At 39.6% G+C, this 20,799-nt stretch overlaps 1 protein-coding gene across 3 annotated transcripts in view; it reads left to right on the top strand.

Annotated features, from left to right (window-relative positions):
* Positions 1-20,799, top strand: part of ADAMTS18 (ADAM metallopeptidase with thrombospondin type 1 motif 18) — a 106,486-nt gene that overhangs the window by 63,058 nt on the left and 22,629 nt on the right. For all 3 annotated transcript variants that reach the window (XM_087877067.1, XM_087877069.1, XM_087877068.1), the window contains exons 14-18: positions 741-871; positions 1,615-1,738; positions 2,978-3,222; positions 15,499-15,640; positions 18,939-19,065. In XM_087877067.1, the coding sequence (XP_087733193.1) occupies positions 741-871; positions 1,615-1,738; positions 2,978-3,222; positions 15,499-15,640; positions 18,939-19,065 (769 nt within the window). The remainder of the gene's footprint in view (positions 1-740; positions 872-1,614; positions 1,739-2,977; positions 3,223-15,498; positions 15,641-18,938; positions 19,066-20,799) is intronic.

Here is a 20,799-nt window from a genome sequence, read left to right as displayed (position 1 = left end):
GGCCCTTAGATGTTACAACAGCACTGAAAAAAATGACTTCACGTTTCCAGCTGTTAAGGATACCCACAATCACGTGATCAAAATTCAAACATTTGGCAACCGGTTTACATTTATGATGGTTGCAGTGTCTTGGGTCATGTGATCATTTTTTGTGACCTTCTGATGAACAAAATCAATGGGGAAGCCAGATCCACTCAACAACCATGTTCCCAACTTAACTGCCGTCATCTGAGTCTTAACATTTTCTTTGATATTGTTTGGTGAAGCAGCTTTTTAGGTGTTTAAACATGAGTCTTCAAACCAAAGTGCCACCTTGAAAATATGCACCACTTCACAAAGATGTTTAAAAATCAGGCTGACACTCATTGATGATTTTGTACCATGAACAACTCGACAGAAAATGATCTGTCCTTGATAATTGCATGCTTACCGCCCAACTTTGTAAGACAGCTGCCTTGCACAAGTGATCTTCATCTAAGTACTTATCTTGAAAAAGATGATCCTAGATATTCGGTTACAAAACTGGGAAGGGATTAATAAATCAAATGTGCAGATTTGGTGGAAGTGGAAATCAGAAAAGCTGATTTCAACTCATGTTAAAAGATATTGCAGACCACTACCAAGTAGTTCAAAGGAGTATGAATATAGTATAAGGATTTTTGCTTCTTCCATGGTATTGCTGTCTGGTCAGTAAGTCTTCAGGTCAGTATATTGTATTGGACATTTTGGTCTCTTTTCAGAGGAAGATCGTTGCAAACTCTATTGTACAGCAGAAGATTTTGACTTTTTCTTCGCCATGTCCAACCGAGTAAAGGATGGGACCCCCTGCTCACTGTATAAAGAAGATGTGTGCATTGATGGAGTTTGTGAAGTAAGATGAAACTCGGCATTCTATTCAGTATAAAATGTTTAGCTCGGCTGTAAAGCATATTTACTTTGCTTGCAACATCATCCTGTGCCTGTGGCAAATGTTGTTGACATCTAAATTAAACAATTCTCTGTTGAACATCTTATAGAGCTGCTTCTGATGGATTAGCAGAATAGGCATGCCCTGCACAGGAGACTCATCTAACACAAGGTTGGGTAGTTTAAGGATCAGCATATAAACCTTATATAGAAGTCAGCTGACATCTTAACAAGTTGTGTGAACCAAGTCAGAACATCAGGGGTGAAATCCAGCAGGTTCTGGAGAACCTGTAGCGGAAATTTTGAATAGTTCGGAGAACCGGTAGCGGAAATTTTGAGCAGTTCAGAGAACTGGCAAATGCCACCTCTGGCTGGTCCCAGAGTGGGGAGGGAATGGAGATTTTGCAGTATCTTTCCCCTGCCACGCTCACCAAGTCATACCACGCCTACCACGCCTACCAAGCCACACCACGCCCACCAAGCCACGCCCACAGAACTGGTAGTAAAAAAATTTGGATTTCACCACTGCAGAATATCATATGTGTTTTGGGGGCATACATATATTAGGTAAGCTTTAAACAGCCGCTGTTTAGGCTGTTTAGATGTTGAATGAACCCAACGGATGGACAGACAGATGGATAGAAAGACAGGCAACAGCTTTCTTCTACCTGGTGTTCTTCCACTCATTCTCCGTTGTTGTTGTTGCAGCAAGTGGGGTGTGATCATCGCCTTGGATCCAAAGCTGCTTTGGATGCTTGTGGAGTTTGCAAAGGAGACAATTCTTCCTGTACATTCTACTCAGGCCATTATTTAACCCAGCATAAAACAAACAGTAAGAAAATAATTTCCCTGTGTAATTAAGTCAGTGATTTTCATAACTGTTTCCCCACCCCACCTTGCATTACTGTAACAGTCTTTGTATGCTTTCCACCAAATACTCATTTGGAAAACCCAAGCTGGGAGGGAGACTGGTGTAGTAGCTACCATCCCCGATATCCTGCAGATCAAGTAAATGTTTCCCCAATTATTACCGTACTTTTTGGAGTATAAGACACGCTTCCCCCCCCAAAAGAGGGTAGAAATGTTGGTGTGTCTTATACACCGAATACAGCCATTTTTGGGCTCCCAAACCCCCTACGCATCGTGTTTTTGCCTTCTCCAGCCACCAGGAGCACTCTGCAGTCCTCCCAAATTCTCTGCGCATCCCGTTTTTGGTCTCCCAAACCCCCCATACATTACGTTTTTGCCCTCCCCAGCCCCCAGGAGCACTCTGCAGGCCCAAACTTCTGTGCATCCCGTTTTTCAAAAAATGGGACACGCAGAGGATTCGGGAGGCCTGCAGAGTGCTCCTGGGGGCCAGGAAGGGCAAAAACCAGACGTGTGGAGGCCAAAACCTATTTTTTTCTTGTTTTCTTCTTCAAAATCTTGGTACGTCTTATATTCCAGTGCATCTTATAGTCCGAAAAATACGGTATTGTAGATGCTTGCTGGGAAAAAAAAAACCCTTTGCATGTACAGTTGGTGGTCTTAGAATGATAGGATCCTAAAGTTGGGAGAACTGTTTAACCATGCAGTCCCTTCTATAGTGAAGGCATCGGTTTAACACTTCTCTGACTAATGCTGTTTGGCCATACTTCTTCTAGAAGATATCCAGCAAAGGGTAACTCACCAGTTCTTTGGGAAATGGGTTTCACTGTTGACCAACAGCTTTTTCAGGAGGCAACTGGACTTTCTTGTTTTTTCTTTGGAAGACATTTCATTTCTCATCCAAGAAGCTTCTTCAGCTCTGTTCCTCTGGATAAGAAGCGAAACGTCTTCCAAAGGAAAAAAAAAACCCCAAGAAAGTCCAGTTGCCTCCTGAAAAAGCACCTTTGGGACAACCATGACCTGCATGACTGAGAATCTCTACAGAGGTTCAACTGTTGAACTAGTAATAGCACTTAGACTTACATACCACTTCATAGGGCTTTGCAGCCCTCTTTAAGTGGTTTACAGAGTCAGCATACTGTCCCCAACAATCTGGTAATGTTTCAGACACAGCCGTAACCAATTGATCTTTTTCTGTTTCTAGATTATTATCCCATTGTAACCGTTCCTGCAGGAGCTCGCAGTATTGAAATCCAAGAATTGCTAATCTCTAACAGCTACCTTGCAGTCCGCAATTCGAATAAGAAATATTACCTAACCAAGGAATGGACAGTCGACTGGCCTGGAAAATTTTACTTTGCCGGAACGATGTTTGATTATCAACGGCCTTTTAGCCATCCAGAGAAGCTGTCCGCAGCTGGCCCAACTAATGAGACACTCATCTTTGAAGTAAGTGTACTACTCTTTATTTTCTTCTTGAAGCTTGTTTTAGAAATATCCTGACAAAATCCGAGTTCGGTGTAGCAATTGTCCACTAGAGTAAATTGTCATGAATGAAAGCGATATGTCCAGGGGTGGGCTTCAAACATTTTATCCAGGAGTTCTCTGCCCAATTGCTGCATGGACGTGGCCATGGTAGGCGTGGCCTAGTTGGCCTCTTGCACCATGGTGCGGGAGGGTGTTGCCCTCCCTGGGCTCTGGAGGCTTTCCTGAAGCTTCTGGGAGAGTGAAAATGGCCTCCCCAGGTTCCGGAGGCCCTCTGGAGGCTGGAAACGGGCCCGAACTTCTGGTAGGCCCAGAATAATGTTTCAGATTCCAATGTGGGTCAGTCACCAGAACCAGAACAGGTTCTGCTTACCTTTACCACCGGCTCGCTTCAGTCGTGCGTGCGCAGATCACCGATGATGACATCTGGGGCGGTAGGCTGGGCCTCCCACTGGTTTTACTACCGGTTCTTGCGAACCGGTCCAAACCAGGGGCAACCCACTACTGGACCAGAAGTTTAGTTTTCAAAGCTTTCGGAGTCATGCTGGAGCCCATCCTCAGTGAACTTCTCCCCAGCGGAGTGTTACACTCACACTCTGTGCCATCGACCCAGATTGGATCCTGCAGAATGAATTGTTGGCAGAAGGAATGCTAATCCTCCTATGGGTGTAACAGGAAATCATACAGCTTTTTTAAAATTGACAATGGGCAAGCTCTATTTTCTTAACTGATATATCTGAAATCTGTGGTCTTGCCATTTCAGATATACCCTGTTTCCCCTAAAATAAGACCAATCGGGCTTTTGAGTGCATGCACTCAAATAAGCCCTCCCTGAAAATATTTAAACACATGCGCAGCCCATCCCCGCCATTTCCTCTGGTTTCCTCCACACACCCCAAAATAATAAGACCTGAAAATAAGGCCAAGCGCTTATTTCGGGGTTCAAAAAATATAAGACAGGGTCTTATTTTCGGGGAAACACGGTATCAGTTAAGGTTCAAAAAAGTGGTTGATACCAGATGAAAAAAAAAAAAGATTTGTAAGTCTTATAATTTGGGTGGAGGAGCTTTCTGACCCTGAGATTTTTGTTTCTTGGTCTCTTCTCACGAAATAATAAACATGACGGCTATTGTTGTTGCTATCTATTAACTCCTTTCTTCTTGTCTGAGAATTTTCATACGTTGTGTGTCACCTAGAGCCATTTGGATAATTGGAGGAGCAAATAAAATGTAATAAAATCAATCAAGCCAATTATCATGTGAAACACTGATGGGCACTGGTGTAGTTTTCTGTCGTTTTCATCCTAAAAACCCCCCTGGCTGCTGTAGTTTGCTAATCAGAAAAAGCCTGATGGGAGAGCTGCTCCTGTGATATTTTGCTGTGGGATTAATCAAAGCATAGGAGACCTGGGAAGCATCCAACACTGAAAAAATTAACTCACCTCCCAGAGTTGTTGTGTGTGTGTGGGGAAATTAGGAAAGACTTCCATGCAAGCCACCTTAACCTCACAGAGGAAACTTTTGGATGTAAATACAATCAATAAACCCAGGAAACAATTTTCTTGCCCATCATTCCTAAAGATGCAAACATGCAGACAATATGAGTTTACTAAAGATGGGAAACTGATATATAGCTTCGTTCTAAAACTCTAAAATCCATGATTATGACTGGAGGAGAAAATAGAAGTCGTGTTATGGATATGTGCTAAATTAGAGCTGCTATAATCTGGCAATGTAAGTAATACCAGTCTTTGGCATATGGTTTTGGTAATATAGTTGTGTCTTCTTAAGTGAAGACATGCGAAATATTTTTATTATTATTGCAATCCAGTTAAGTGGTTTTTCTTTGGGAGGTGGGGGTGGATTCTGGTGAAGGTAATTTAAGGTCGTTTGGTTTTAATTTTTCGTACTTGTTCTAAAAATTGTGGGCTAGAGGCTGGCTGGACAGGAAGTTATTACTCTTTGTATTACAATCCAGCCTTCAAAATTAACATCTTAGAGAAAGAAGAAAAGATAATAAGGCAACTTAATTGAGCAGACTGTCGCACCCTGCTTTAGATGAGAAACACAATCAGAGAAAGAATTATGGAAATGAAATTTATGTCAGAGCCTCTTTTGAGCCATATGGTATTACCTATATCATATTTCTTTATACTGAATACTCAGTTTCTGCAGGCACTGTAGAGGTAAGTACAAGGCTGATTTAATCAAACCATCTGTTTCTATCTTTCCGGATGTTGCTGCCATATGCAGAGGCAACTAAAGTGTTGTTGTTTTTTTAAGATTATGACATCTCACAGAATTAATATGTGCATCACAGCTTCAAAAACCTGTCCACTGCTGAACAAGGAAATTACAATATCCACCATAAAATAAGTGTGCTCTCCACTGTAACTTGTAAGAGATGGATGGAATGCTTAAAGTGGCAATCATTCAACAGAAAAAGAATTTACTTTCAAACCGGGAAAGGTTTGGCTAATTAAAATCAATAAATCATTCCGATAGCTTCTCCCCTTGTCAACAGGGAAGACGGGAACCTGAGAGAAGGACGTTTTTGATAGTTTAGCAATTACTGAGTAAAATGCAAAGCTCTACTTTTATTGTTAGCTTCTGGTTGACAAATTAGTTTTGATTTTCCCTAAAGAGAATGTGTTTTGGTCAGAGCAGGAGCCTATTTATGAGACACAGATGTAAATTCATTGTCAGGGATAAAAATGTCCTGATTCAGTGGAAAGAGGTTAGATGTGCTCCGTGCCTTAAACAAGTATATTTACCACATGGTGCTTATAAAGGAAGACAGGGTGAGAAATGCATTTCACGAGAAAGAAAAATGAGAAATTTTTAAAAAGGGAGAAACTTTTTAAAAGTTACTTTTTTTCTTAATGCATTGTACAGGGTTGTGTGAATTCGGAGTTATTCATATTTATACGGTCCGATCGTGAAATCAGTAGAGGAGGTGGAATTGCTATCTTCTATAAAAAGTCCTTAAATCTAAAAAATATACACAGGAACTCGCTCTTCCATCGTCTGCAAGCTGTCCTTACATACCACATTTCGCTTCTTACTATGTTACAGAGCCCCTGATTATGACGTCGTACATGCGAACAAGTTAACTTCACTACTAACATGGGCAGCCTCCTGCCCAGACAGTATTATTTTTCTTGGTGACCTCAATCTACTTCTTATTAATTGGATCCTAAACGAATGTACAACTGAACCCATACGTTCAATCCTGTTACAATGCTGTAACTAATCTGAGACTGGATCAACCAGTAACTAACTAAATATTATTTTTAAAGTTTGCAATGAAAAGTCTTCCCCACAAAATAAGGTGTGTAACCCAGGGGTGGGTTCTACTTACCTTTACTACCGGTTCGCAACGGGATTGTGTGCGCGCCTTGCTTCTGCGCATGTGCAGTTCGCTGATGATGACATCCGGGGCAGTGGGCGGGGCCTCCCGCTGGTTTTACTACCGGTTCTTGCGAACCGGTCCAAACCGGGGGCAACCCACCACTGGTGTAAAGAGATTTCAAGAAATCTTTTTGGGTGAAAATCCTTTTAAAGCGTCTGAATCTGGTTTCATAGAAAAATATTCCATAAAGATTGCAGGGAAATATTGTACCCCTTTTCTCTTTTTTTTTTGCTTCTGGTTAGCTGATCTCCCATTCTGCCTTGGAAACAACTCAACTTTCCTGGCAAGCTTTATCGTTGATTCAAATTCAGTGAATAAAAGCAAGATAACGGGCTGATCCCGACATCCTATTTGCTACCTTAACATACAGATTCAAAAAAGGGTTCTTGGCAAATTTCATTATAATGCTGTCTTGACTTCTGGAAACCATCATTATCCCAAATGTTTTCTTTTTTTCTGTGACCATGGGATGGGGTGAAGGGCCTGTCATTTTGACTTTTTGACCTTGCTCTGTTGCAGCATTACCTGGGTCACTGGAAGGTATTTTATATGCAGCATTTCACCCCAGCTGTGAAATAAAAACAACACTAGACCACTCAGGAAAGGGAGCTGGTGACCCCCATCCAAAATGCTAAGTACTATGGTATACTTGCTATATGATGCCTCATGCATGTTCCAGATGAGATACAAAATCCTCTGGTCCACCAGCCATCAGTAAGGAAGAGTGCATGTGTATCATTTCAACTTTACATGCCCATATATATTTTTTTATGTGACTCCCTTACCCTCTACTAATCTAAGTATGCATTAGAAGAAAACTGCTTTTTTGGGGGGAAATAAACATTTAGGAGTTCAACCTCATAATACAACTCCGAGAAACCATGCTTCACTCTTTTTTGATGAGGCCTGACTTCTTTATGGATGCATATTATACCTTTCTCTATTCACTTTGCAAACCGATTCTCCTTACTTTGAATTGTTCAGAAACAACTGCACCAAAAGCAGTTGGGGCAAAACGCATAACATGTTCAGTGGTTTCAATTTGCTTCCTTCTTCCTTCCTTCCTTCCTTAAATGTGTTCCAACCTGTCTATAGTTCTTCTATTCTCTCATTCAGTGGCTTTGTTTGCGGGATGTGAAAAATTATTCCTCATGCCCATAATTGCTCTGTAGTTTTAATTCTGTATTTGCTGGTGCAGCAAATCTCAGAAGATGAATTCATAATATAGCTTCAATTTAATGACTGGCAGGTCAGACCCAACTGCATAATTCTCACTAAAATCTCTATAAGAGGTTGACATACTAAAGAAAGTGTTGACATACGTGTTAAAAGGACTGCTCAATTGGCTTGCCAATGTACATAACTATTTGTACCTCGGTAAATACTGAGGAAGGGGAAAGAAATAGATACCTATTTGGTCAAGGATATTTATGGCTTGAAGTCTCAAATCAAATCAAAATTGGCAGGAAAAGAAAAGAAAAAGTATTTAATTAAGAGATTTCGGAGAGCTTAGAGAGCATCAAGGACCCCACAGTTCAGCTCTGAGCTACAAATATTCTATTGGTAAGAGATTTTAGTTTGCCCATTGTCTAAGCTTCCTGAAGCCCTCAGCAAAAGATGTATTCTTATGAACAGGTTTGGCAAATTCTTATTCTGCCAAATCTGTGGTTTTTGAGCATATAAAGCCCTGTGGTGAGAGCTGTTGAGCATTGTGCCTGAAGTCAGGTGGTTGGTGTATTAAAAGGTAGACATTAAACAGTTATATAGAAAACCTGGAAATGTTTAAGGACGTTGTTTGCCAGCTGTAAATTTAAGAACTAATGCCAGTTGGCTGGGAAGTTTCTACCTGGCATCTCTCCAGGTAAGTAGATGGAAGCGCTTGGAAGCCTTTCCAAAATTTGTCGTTTTTCATCACACGGCAGTATTTGCCAACCTTGGGTATTGTATTACCAAAAAGGGGATTGTTTTGGAACCTGAACACTTCACACTATTGTAGCCAGAGTTATTTTATCTAATGCTGTGATGAAATCGACCTTGCAAATCGACAGAAGCTTTCCCCCCTCTTATTTCCTCCTGAGAAAGAGGCTTCTGTTTCTAAGGTAAAGGTAAAGGTAAAGGTAAAGATTCTCCTCGCACGTATGTGCTAGTCGTTCCTGGCTCTAGGGGGCAGGGCTCATCTCCGTTTCAAAGCCGAAGAGCCAACGCTGTCCAAAGACATCTCCGTGGTCATGTGGCCAGTATGACTAAATGCCAAGGGTGCATGGAACGCTGTTACCTTCCCACCAAAGGAGGTCCCTATTTTTCTACTTGCGTTTTTTACATGTATTCGAACTGCTAGGTTGGCAGAAGCTGGGACAAGTAACGGGAGCTCACCCCGTTACCTGACACTAGGGATTCGAACCGCTGAACTGCCGACCTTTCGATCAGCAAGCTCAGCATCTTAGCCGCTGAGCCACCATGTCCCTTCTGTTTCTAAAGCTTCTTCTAATTTGGAACAATTCTCTTGCATTTCTCTTGGCCATTTTTTCCCCCTATAAGCTGCTTTTCTGTGAAAGCTTGCTGTTGGAATTTTGTTTTTGTTTTTTTTCTGGGACGCGTCTTCCCTCTGAAATATCTCAGATCACCCACAATTCAGAAATCAGAAATAAAAGGCCTTTGGGAATAGATTTCTGTGGATGACTTCCCTTTTTAGGATTTAATGGATTCCTGGGAAGCCAAGGCGGCTTTCAGAACCATGGAGAGATGCTTGTATAATGAAAGACAGGCTATTTTTCCTTTCTCGCCTTTGGGCACTTGGTCAGTAAATAAGTACAAGAACACTATGTCCCAACCCTGAAAATTTCACTGAAGTTCTCTTCTCCTTCAGTAAATATTTCAAAAAGCAAATGTGCTTATGTCACCACGAATGGCAATATGCAAGATGTATGCCCAGCGTTTAGTTTAAGATATTCTGTAGGAACTTGTTTCTGTATAGAAGGCAGCTTGATGGTAGTTCTGTCTTAATAAAGGAACATGATGTGCTTTGTAATTTCATGGTCATTCAGGATAAAGCCAGAGTATTTTGTTTCAAACTTTCCATAGCTGCAACTGGGCTTTCCTATGTCTTTTTGCTGAAGCTGGAAGATTAAAAAAATAATAATAAAAAAAATGAGTTTTTAGAAGGGCCTGGTAATCTGTTTCTGTGGCAATCTTTAATTTTCCATTTTTTAAAACTGCCGTGAATTGCTTTTGCTCAATTATATCCCCGTGCTCTGAACTTGAAGGGAAGCCCTTAAACAATAGAACCAGCAAATACATCAGAACCCAAAGAAAATAATATAGATTTCCTGATGCATTTGCTAGCCAAATTAATTGTTAGCTACTCCTAACATTAGACCCCCGACAGAGGTTTTCCTGCCACATTTTAAACCCATTGCGAATTAAAGATACCTCGATGAGGAAGTCTCCTACAAATCTAAATAGGGAGCAAACAATGTAAGGAAAAGAGTTAGCCGTTAGAGACAGGGTGTAGGTGGGAATCATCTACAGATGTTCATAAATGTTCTTGGCCATCACCCCTATTCTGAGTGTTCAGGAACAACACAGGATCTCCGATCCTGAACTCCCTTCACCAAATGTCTGGATTAAATTTTAATTGGTTAGATTTCATTTAGATTGCAATCTAGTATCAGATGGTGCCAATCAGGGAAACGGGCACTCTGGATGAAGATAAAAAGAGAAATCTAGCTTAACGTCATCGACATAAAGTTTTGACCCAGCCCTGTACAATTCCTGCTGCTCCCAGCAGACATACTAAGACGTTAAATAATAGAATAATAGAGTAACAGAGTTGGAAGTCTTCTAGTCCAATTCAAACTTTGATACTGAAGTGGCCCCCCCAGGATTACTGCCCTTAGGTATGCTACTATTTGAGTAATAGGAGTAAAACCAGGGGTGAAATGCTACCGGTTCGGACTGGTTCGGAGAACTTGTAGTTGTGGCAGCTTGAGGCTCTGCCCACCTCTCTGGATGTCGTTACTTCTTGGTTTTAACCAGGAAGTAATCTGTTTTTGACCTCTGCGCATGCACAGAAGGCTTTGCCCATGTGCAGGGGGTCCAAGTGCGCATGTGAGCACGCACTTCCGAACCGGTAAGGAAGGTAAGTAGATTTCACCCCTGAGTAAAACCATGACAGAATCACAACCCCCAGTCTTGACTTTAAAAATGGATCATATTGAAAGCCGCTGTGATAACCAGGATGCTTCTCATAAAAAAAAAATTAAGCACTATCTTATTGAATCAAATTATCTATAAAGGTAATGGAAAAGGTTCCCCTCGCACATGTGTGCTACTCGTTCCCGACTCTAGGGGGTGGTGCTCATCTCCGTTTCAAAGCCAAAGAGCCAGCGCTGTCCGAAGACGTCTCCGTGGTCATGTGGCCAGCATGACTCAATGCCGAAGGGGCACAGAATGCTGTTACCTTCCCGCCAAAGGTGGTCCCTATTTTTCTACTTGCATTTTTTACGTGCTTTCGAACTGCTAGGTAGGCAGAAGCTGGGACAAGTAACGGGAGCTCACCCTGTTACGCGGCACTAGGGATCTGAACCGCTGAACTGCTGATCTTTCAATCGACAAGCTTAGCATTTTAGCCACTAAGCCACTGCATCCCTACATTATCTCTAGCAATATCTATATCTATCAATCTTTTTGGGATGACAATGTGGATTCCTGGTAACTTCTTGAACAAGTCCCTGCAGTTTTGTTGGCAAGATTTCAGAAGTGGTTTGCCATTGCCTCCTTCCTAGGACTGAGAGAAAGTGACTGGTTTAAAGTTTTCCAGTTGGCTTTATACCTAAAATGGGACTGAAGCTCATAGTCTCCAGGTTTCTAACCTTATACCTTAACCACTGCACCAAACTTCCTCTTCCTCTTTATATTTAATCTACATCGACATCTATCTTTATACCATCTAAATCTATGTTTCACAATCTGGAAATGTAGTTAATAATCAACCACTTTTGAATGTTTTGTAGTCTGTATTGTGACATAGGCTAGCTCCATATGAGGATGTGGATGAGAAGCATTCCCTTTAATAATAATAATAATAAACCCTCGTACGTTACATTACATCTGCCTGATTTCTCAATTCTGGGTCTTGCAATAAATCAGAAAGCCAAGCTATTAGTTTTTCTGAATGGATATACAGTATAGTGCTGGACTAGGTCATGAATATCCATGTTGGAGTTCTCCCAGAATTCATAGACTGAAATAGAAACTGGCTAATAGAACTGGAAAACGTATCATTCTTCCAATTTTTCTTTTTTCCTTTTCCCATCCCAAACCACACAATTTGCTGTACAAGTAGTCAATAGCAAACTACTCAGATGTTATATGTTCAGTGTCTCTGGACATGGACACCCCCCCTTTTTGGGGGGGGGAATAACAATTGACATTATTTTAGATCATTTCCCCCACATGTGATCTCCACCTCCACTTCCATATAGATTTTTCAAGTCTGAATGTCTTGACTTTTAAAAGTGTTAATTAATCTTGATTTTTATTTTTCTCCCATGAAACGTTTCCTTATTCGTTCTCTTTTACATTCTACATCCCTCCATAGATTTAGTCCAGTTGATATTGGCAGTGGACCATGTTTCTGTCCATTAAATCCATCTTCAAAACAAAGACATAATTGGAATTCACACTTTAATCTTTCACAGATTCATCAAATAGGGAGGCTTGGATATTAAAATACTGATATTATAGCTTTTATTTTTCTCGAGGAAGTAGCTAAATCCTACAGTTTTATAAAACAATTAAAAAGAAAAATACAATGGAAATAAATTATACTTACAGTAGTGGCCAAAATTGTGGAAACCTTTTGGGAAAAGTGTATTTTTGAGGTTTGATGGCTAATAACACCACTTTTTTTTGGGGGGGGGAGTTTCCAGATAATCTTATTCCACTGCTGGAATGGCCTGGGAATAGCCCAGGCCTTAACCCAATTGAAAATCTATGGAGTTGACTAAAGAAACTTGTTTGTTAGAAGCGACCCAGCAATAAAACCCAGTTAATAGAAGCAATCATTCAATCATGGTTTTACATTAGAACAGCTGCAGAACTAAAAGACTTGGTTCACTCCATGGGAAGATGTTGTAAGGCCGTAATTCATGCTAAAGGTTACCCAACTAAGAATTAACTGACGTGATAATTTTTGTATATCTCATTTTTTCTACATGTTTCACTTTTCTTCTTTATACTGTAACTGTTATTCTAATATCAAAGCCTTCATAAAAGTTATTGTACTACATTCTTGATTATTGTATCTTGTCTTTTTATGTATACTGAGAGCATATACACCAAAGACAAATTCCTTGTGTGTCCAATCACACTTGACCAATAAAGAACTCTCTTCTCTTCTCTTCTCTTCTCTTCTCTTCTCTTCTCTTCTCTTCTCTTCTCTTCTCTTCTCTTCTCTTTCCATTGATATATAATTTTATGGTACAACTCCCCCCAAAAAGTGGTGTTTTAGAAAATACACTTTTCCCCAAAAGGTTTCCACAATTTTGGACACCACTGTACATGTGACCCTTTACCTAAGATTTAGTGGATTTTTTTGTCAATTCATTCATGAATAATAGAAACAAAAATTATGAATCAACATATGTGAAAGAGATGAGAAAGAGACTTGTCCCTAATTTAAAGTGATTGTGTTCACAGAAACTTCCATTGTTTGCATTTTGGTTATAAATGATCAGAAATGTCTTTGGCAGAACCTTGTTGTTGATGTTTTACGTGGCTTTTTTTTTTTTTTTTTTAAATATGTTGTATCAATGCATATACATTAAACACTCTTAATGCATTAATTTCAAATTTATTATCACTAAAATCTTAACGTGTTTTCTTTTTCTTTTTCTTTCTTTTTTTTTTTTTTGCTTTAATTTATATGCCGTCCTTCTCCGGAGATTCAGGGCGGCTTACAATGAGTTAAGCAATAGCCTTCATACTTTTGTATATTTATACAAAGTTAGCTTATTGCCCCCATAATCTGGGTCCTCATTTTATCCACCTTAGAAAGGATGGAAAGCTGAGTCAACCTTGAGCCTGGCGAGATTTGAATTTGCAGTAATTGCAAGCAGCAGATGTTAATAACAGTGCTTTAGTCCACTTACTACAGGCTTCTTCAGTTCTTCTGTATCATCTGAGATGGACAAGAGTGAATAAAAAGGGATCTCACTCCAAAGCAGGAACATATAACAATCCATATACTTAATTGAATTATAGTAACACGTCAAAACCTGAGATCACAGTTTTCATTGACAGGAAAATACCGTAGTTGACTGCTGTAGCTCCCTATAGAGCAGGGGTCAGCAACCTTAAACACTCAAAAGAGCCATTTGGACCTGTTTCCCACAGAAAAGAAAACACCGGGAGCCACAAAACCCTTTTGACATCTAAAATGAAGATAACACTGCATATATCATTTTTTTACATTTATGCTATGTATAAATAAATGATAGTGTGTCGCATTTATGAAATCAATGAACTGCTACAGAGAAAACAGTTTTTTATTTCTGCATGCACCAAAAACATTTTGAACTCCAAAAAAAAAAAAGAAAAAGAAAGAAAGAAAGAAAGAAAGAAAGAAAGAAAGAAAGAAAGAAAGAAAGAAAAAAGATGGGTTGAAAAGCTCAATAAATCACGTGCCGGTTGGTGGTTGTGACACATATTTTGAGCCACAGGGAGCCACAGCAGAAGGATGAAAGAGCCACATGCGGCTCCAGAGCCACCGGTTGCAGACCCCTGCTATAGAGTTTATTGCAGTAACCTAACCAGAAGGCAATCAAGGCCATTTGATGGATGCCAAAAATTGGTTTTAAACAGTTTGGGGTTTTAATTTGTCTGGGCCAAAACTATTTAATTTGATTTTAATTCTACTTTTAAATTTTGTATGTATGTGTTTTATTGTTTGGCTGTGCACCGCCCTGAGTCTTCAGGAGTAGGGCGGTATAGAAATCAAATCAAATCAAATAAATTAATAAAATAAATAAATAATAAAGCCTTTCTCCAGGAAGAGCCACAACTGAAAATGGGTAGACCCCTGCCTCCTATTAGTGGTCTAATATGTTCACAATTGACACCTGTCTAATTACATGATCATTATGAAAAAGATCGATGTGGGTAGTCCACAAAATGAGCCGGTTGTACTGCCTTTTATGAACAGGGAGCTAGTGGGCAAAGCCAGGCAATCGGCTGTGTTTCCTTGTTCATTTGTACCAAATTCCTAGGATGAAAGTTTAGTAGGAACCCAACTGCAGGAGAAGAGACGATGGGTGAAACCAGTGGTGAAATGCAAACTTTTTTGCTGCCAGTTCTGTGGGCGTGGCTTGGTGGGCGTGGCTTGGTGGGAGGTCATGTGACTGGGTGGGCGTGGCCAACTAAGTAAAAAAAAGGTTCTGACAATCACAGCTGTATTGTGTGATCGTCAGAACTTTTTTTTTTAAAAAAAAATTTTAAAGCATTTTTTTACTACCTATTCGCCCGAACCGGTAGTTTAAAAATGCTTTAAAAGAGTTTTTTTAAAAAAGGTTCCAACGATCGCGCGGCACAGCTGTGATTGTCGGAACCTTTTTTTAAAAAAAATTTTTAAAGCATTTTTTTTTACTATCGGTTCACATGAACCGGAGCAAACCGGTAGCATTTCACCCCTGGTGAAAACTCATTAAAGGGAGATCCAACCGGAATTTAGAAGAAATTTTCTATCAGTGGGAACAACTAATCAGTGAAATGAATTGCCTTCTGAATTTATGGGTGCTCCATCATTTTTTCCCCCCCTCTTATGATGATTAGATGCTGTTACAAGGGAAAAATCCTGGCATTTTGTGGAGGTATACCTTATCTAAGGTGAATAATGAGAACAAGATATTCACAAAAAGACATAGCTACTCATGGGTGATGGTGCAGTCAGATTGCTCAGCGACCTGTGGTAGGGGTGAGTATGCCAAATTTGCTCAGAATATGCCTTCCCTTTTTCTATTTATTTAGGACTGTCCAAACTGGCCCACTCCCATCTATTCTCTGCCTCCCGAGTCCCAGCTGAACGGGAGGAAATGGGGATTTTGCAGTAACCTTTCCCTGGAGTGGGGAGGGAATGGAGATTTTACAGTATCCTTCCCCTGGAGTGGGGAGGGAATGGAGATTTTACAGTATCCTTCCCCTGGAGTGGGGTGGGAATGGAGATTTTACAGTATCCTTCCCCTGTCACGCCCACCAAGCCATGCCCACCAAGCCAGACCCACAGAACTGGTAGTAAAAATTTTTGAAACCCACCATTGATGTTGAGTAAGAACCACCTCCTGTATTTCAGTATTACAGTCTTCCCTGTATGTAGTTCAACTCTTTATATCAAGAGACAAAATTTTCTAACAAGTCTTTCACTAAGATACCTTCAGAATTTTCATAGATTGAGGCAGAAAATCTCTTACCTTCTTTTTTTCAGAGAATATGATTTGCCAAAAAGAGCTGAATGGAAGTATATTAAGCATTTGTTACTTTTTATTTTTGTTAGGAGCAGATGTGTTGGCTGCCTCAGAAACCCCTATAGGTTTGAATGTGTTAGAGAAAGTATTTTTAGAGACCAAGCTTACATTTTATTCACAATATAAAGAACTAGGCTAAAATACACACAAAGACTATCCAAGAAATTTGGAGTAGGAACACCCGCAGGTTTCAAGGAACTCTAAATGCATTTATTATTATCATAAATCCAGCATTACATGTTTGTATTATTACCTTTTTTAAAAAAATAATTTTTATTAAACAGTTTTTAAAAAAAAACAAACAAAAACAGATATTTACATCTTTTCAACATCTTCGCATCAGTAATCCATATTTATACATTTTCTCTTTCTTATCTTAATATATCTTTTATACATATATTTCTAGTATATCATATATATATACTGTTATAATATATACTATTAATCTAAATATTTTATTTTTCATTTAACATAAACGGGTACCTAATTTCCTTTCCACAATTTTTATATCTTCCCATTTGTTTCCATATTCCTCTGCCTAATTTAACCATTGTTTAGTTTTCCTTTGTCCCCACCTTCTCTTCCAACCATTTATACCATTTCTCTCAGACTAAGTAATATTCTGTTTCATCTTTTTCTTGTATCTCCTTTGTGAGCTTATCCATTTCCGCACACTCCATAATTTTTCTAATCACATTGTCTTCTGATGGTATGTCATTGTTTTTCCAGTTTTGGACAAAAACTTAAAACAAGGTTTACGTATTTACTTATTGGAGTCTATTGGATTTCTCAGAGGATATTTTATAAAGGCTGATTGTTGTCAGTCTTTGGTTTGAGATGCAGTCTTTGGTTTGAGGTATCTACTAGATTGATAGCAACCCCCCCCAGCATTCCCCCATCCATCTTTTAATATACTTGTATCTAAATCTATCTATCTATCTATCTATCTATCTATCTATCTATCTATCTATCTATCTATCTCTATCTATCTACCTATCTATCTATCTATCCATCCATCCATCCATCCATCCACCCATCCCATCCCATCCCATCCCATCCCATCTATCTATCTATCTATCTATCTATCTATCTATCTATCTATCTATCTATCTATCTATCTATCTATCTCCCCCCTCTATCTCTATCTCTATCTCTATCTCTATCTCTATCTCTATCTCTATATCTGTCTATCTATCTATCTATCTATCTATCTATCTATCTATCTATCCCTCCCTCCCTCCCTCCCTCCCTCCTTCCCTCCCCCTCCGTCCCTCCCTCCCTCATCTGTCCATCCGTCCATCCATCCATCCCTCTCCCTCTATCTATCTATCTATCTATCTATCTATCTATCTATCTATCTATCTCCCCCCTCTCTATCTCTATCTCTATCTCTATATCTGTCTGTCTGTCTGTCTATCTATCTATCTTTCTATTTATCTATCTGTCTATCTATCTATCTATTTATCTATCCATCCATCCATCCATCCATCCCTCCCCCTCTGTCCCTCCCTCCCTCCCTACGTCTGTCCATCCATCCATCCATCCATCCATCCATCCATCCCTCTCCCTCCCTCCCTCCCTCGATCCATCTATCCATCCATCCATCCATCCATCCATCCATCCATCCATCCATCCATCTATCTATCTATCTATCTATCTATCTATCTATCTATCTATCTATCTATCTATCTATCTATCTATCTATCTATCTAGTATAAATCAAAGCAGAGGAATTATATTTCTAGTTCCTGGAATTTGCAGACTGCTTTTTTTCCCCTTCCTGCCTCTTGGTCTTCTGTTTTTGAATTCCTTCTGACAAAGCTGATTTCCTCAATCAGTTTTACTCCCCTCCTGTTAGCTCATAAAATCAGGAGTTTCAAGAATGTCCATTGTTAGTAATATTAAAAACAGTTCCCTGTGAGAAAGCCCGTAGCTGTTGGCATTAGGTTTACAGCCAAAGACCACATTTAGGGGAAAAAAAAAAACTTTCTGGGATTGCTAGTATTGTCTTTAACTTGGAGATAGGCATTTTGTATCTTTGGCTCTGTCACTCTTTGTTCCCCATGTAACTTTTCTATTGCTTTCTTTCTTTTATTAAAAGTTTATTTTAATGAAAAGGCAGGCATGCGTCAACACTTCCTCCTACTTGATAGGGAGAAATGCTTTTACTGCTAGATATTGGATACAATTATGAGGTCAGGTTGTGCTTCTCACAAAGTGTTATCATGTGGGGGCTTGCCTCTTCATCAAATTGATCCATGATGGATATGGCCAATTACAACGTATCCATTTACCAGAAGACAAGTTAATGAGATTGCTCCTCAGGGTTCCCTCTAGAATATTTGTGGCCACTCTAGCATGCCTTTATAACGTTTCTAAACAAGTAATCAGAAACCCAGCATTTATATTTTTTTAAGAATGCCTCTGAGGCCTCTTAGAAGCATTGTTGGAAGTACCAGTCTGGCTTGGCTTTGCACCATGGGACCTGTGTTGGTATAACATTTTGACATTTGAAGAACAAAAATGAAGAATCAGCAAGCTTGAGAATGGGATTCATTAGGACAATGTTATCTACCACTATCTAAATAGTGAGAGTGGGGAAAAAATAGGCATGAAGAAAGAACTAGACCAATGGTATCAACACATTAACACTCAAATATCAACACTCTTTATATTTTTGCGAGAATTATTTAGTATATTCTGTATTTCCTTTAAATTGTCTTTTTTTGTTCTTTACAAAATTCCTTGCAGGGCATTTGATAGCCAAAGCTGTGTGTTTACAGGATCATCAAACCCGTGTAAATTCTTCGTTTTGTGGCCCAAGGACAAAACCTTTAACAGAAATAATGATTTGCAATGCAAATCCTTGCCCAGCCTAGTAAGTATAGACTTTTACTTTAGCTGACAATCTTCCCAAATATGACTAGAGTTTAAAGTTGATTGTGGGGTAGAGTTAAATGATATATACATTTATATAATAATAAATTAATAATCTAATATTGACAACAGATTGGCTTGAAATGTCTACTCACAAAATATGTCAGTCGGGTAAACCATGGTTTGCTGGCTTTCTAGATGTTAGTGCAGCATTTGACACAATAAACAAGAGGAAACTGTTATGGAGGAAACCCATTGTCCTCAAAATGGAGCTCGATCAAAGCCCTTCTTTGAGAGGGAGGTTTGGGCTCAATGGAGCCACAAGAAGAAGGATTGATACTTACCAAGGAAGAAGAGAAGGGTGGATATTTGAACCCTTGTTCAAATTGGATATTGATGACTTACCAGGACTAAGGAAGGGTCCTGAAATACTTATGTCTAATATGCTAAATACAAATTGCTACACACTGGTTTACACTGGTAACATTTTATTTTTTATCATACTCATAAATTGGATTGTATAGGTTAAGAAAACCTGGCTCCTATTGCCATAATAATTTCCAATTATTGATAAATCAGAGTCAAACTCTTGTTATTTGAAAATGACCTCATAGCCATAGATGACTGTCTGAAAACTGTGCTGCTTGCACAGATGAGCAGTGGAGTAAAAAGCTTGAATTCTGATTCAGGTTGTAACAGCTGAATCTCAGCGTAGTCTGAGCAAACTTACCTTCCGAGATTGTCTCTGCATTGAAGAAACTAGAGTACAATACAATGACCGATACAATACAGCACAATACAACATAATACAAGTAAGATGTTGAGACTCTAGAAAGAGTGAAGAGAAGAGCAACAAAGATGATAAATGATCTGAAGGCTAAAACATATGATGAATGGTTGCAGGAACTAGGTTTGTCCAGTCTAATGAAGAGAATGACTATGGGTGACATGATAGCCGTCTTCCAATATCTGACCCTGTTTCCCCGAAAATAAGACAACCCCTGATAATAAGCCTAATTGGGCTTTTGAGCGCATGTGCTAAAATAAGTCCTCCCCAAAAAAATAAGCTCTCCCCAAAAATATTTAAACGCAGAGCTGAAAATCAGGTAAGACGGCAAGTGAAATTCAGTGAAATTGGACAACTACAGACCAGATGAAGAAAGCTCTGAATTCTTATAGAGGTTTTGGAGAAATCACCAGAATGATCCATGCTTCAAGATACCCAATAAAGCGAATCAGGGGAGCTGCTCTGTTTTCCCATTTGTAAATTCAGCATCACTGTACAGTGAATATTTGCCCAGTCCTATTTAGGGGCACAGTGGCTCAGTGGCTAAGATGCTGAGCTTGTCGATCGAAAGGTCAGCAGTTCAGCGGTTCAAATCCCCAGTGCCGCGTAACAGGGTGAGCTCCCGTTCCTTGTCCCAGCTTCTGCCAACCTAGCAGTTCGAAAGCACATAAAAAATGCAAATAGAAAAATAGGGACCACCTTTGGTGGGAAGGTAACAGCATTCCGTGCACCTTTGGTGTTGAGTCATGCCGGCCACATGACCATGGAGACATCTTCAGACAGCTCTGGCTCTTCGGCTTTGAAATGGAGATGAGCACTGCCCCCTAGAGTCGGGAACGACTATGTGCAAGGGGAACTTTTACCTTTACCTTATTTATGTGGTAATTGTTCTGCATCTTCCACAAATTATTACTTGAGAGTCTCCACTGATGGCATTTCTACACTGCA

Source organism: Pantherophis guttatus, chromosome 11, assembly GCF_059756535.1.
Source record: "Pantherophis guttatus breed Tessera chromosome 11, ASM5975653v1, whole genome shotgun sequence".
In the NCBI taxonomy this organism is placed as follows: Eukaryota; Metazoa; Chordata; class Lepidosauria; order Squamata; family Colubridae; genus Pantherophis; species Pantherophis guttatus.
This window is presented reverse-complemented; position numbering and strand designations above follow the sequence as displayed.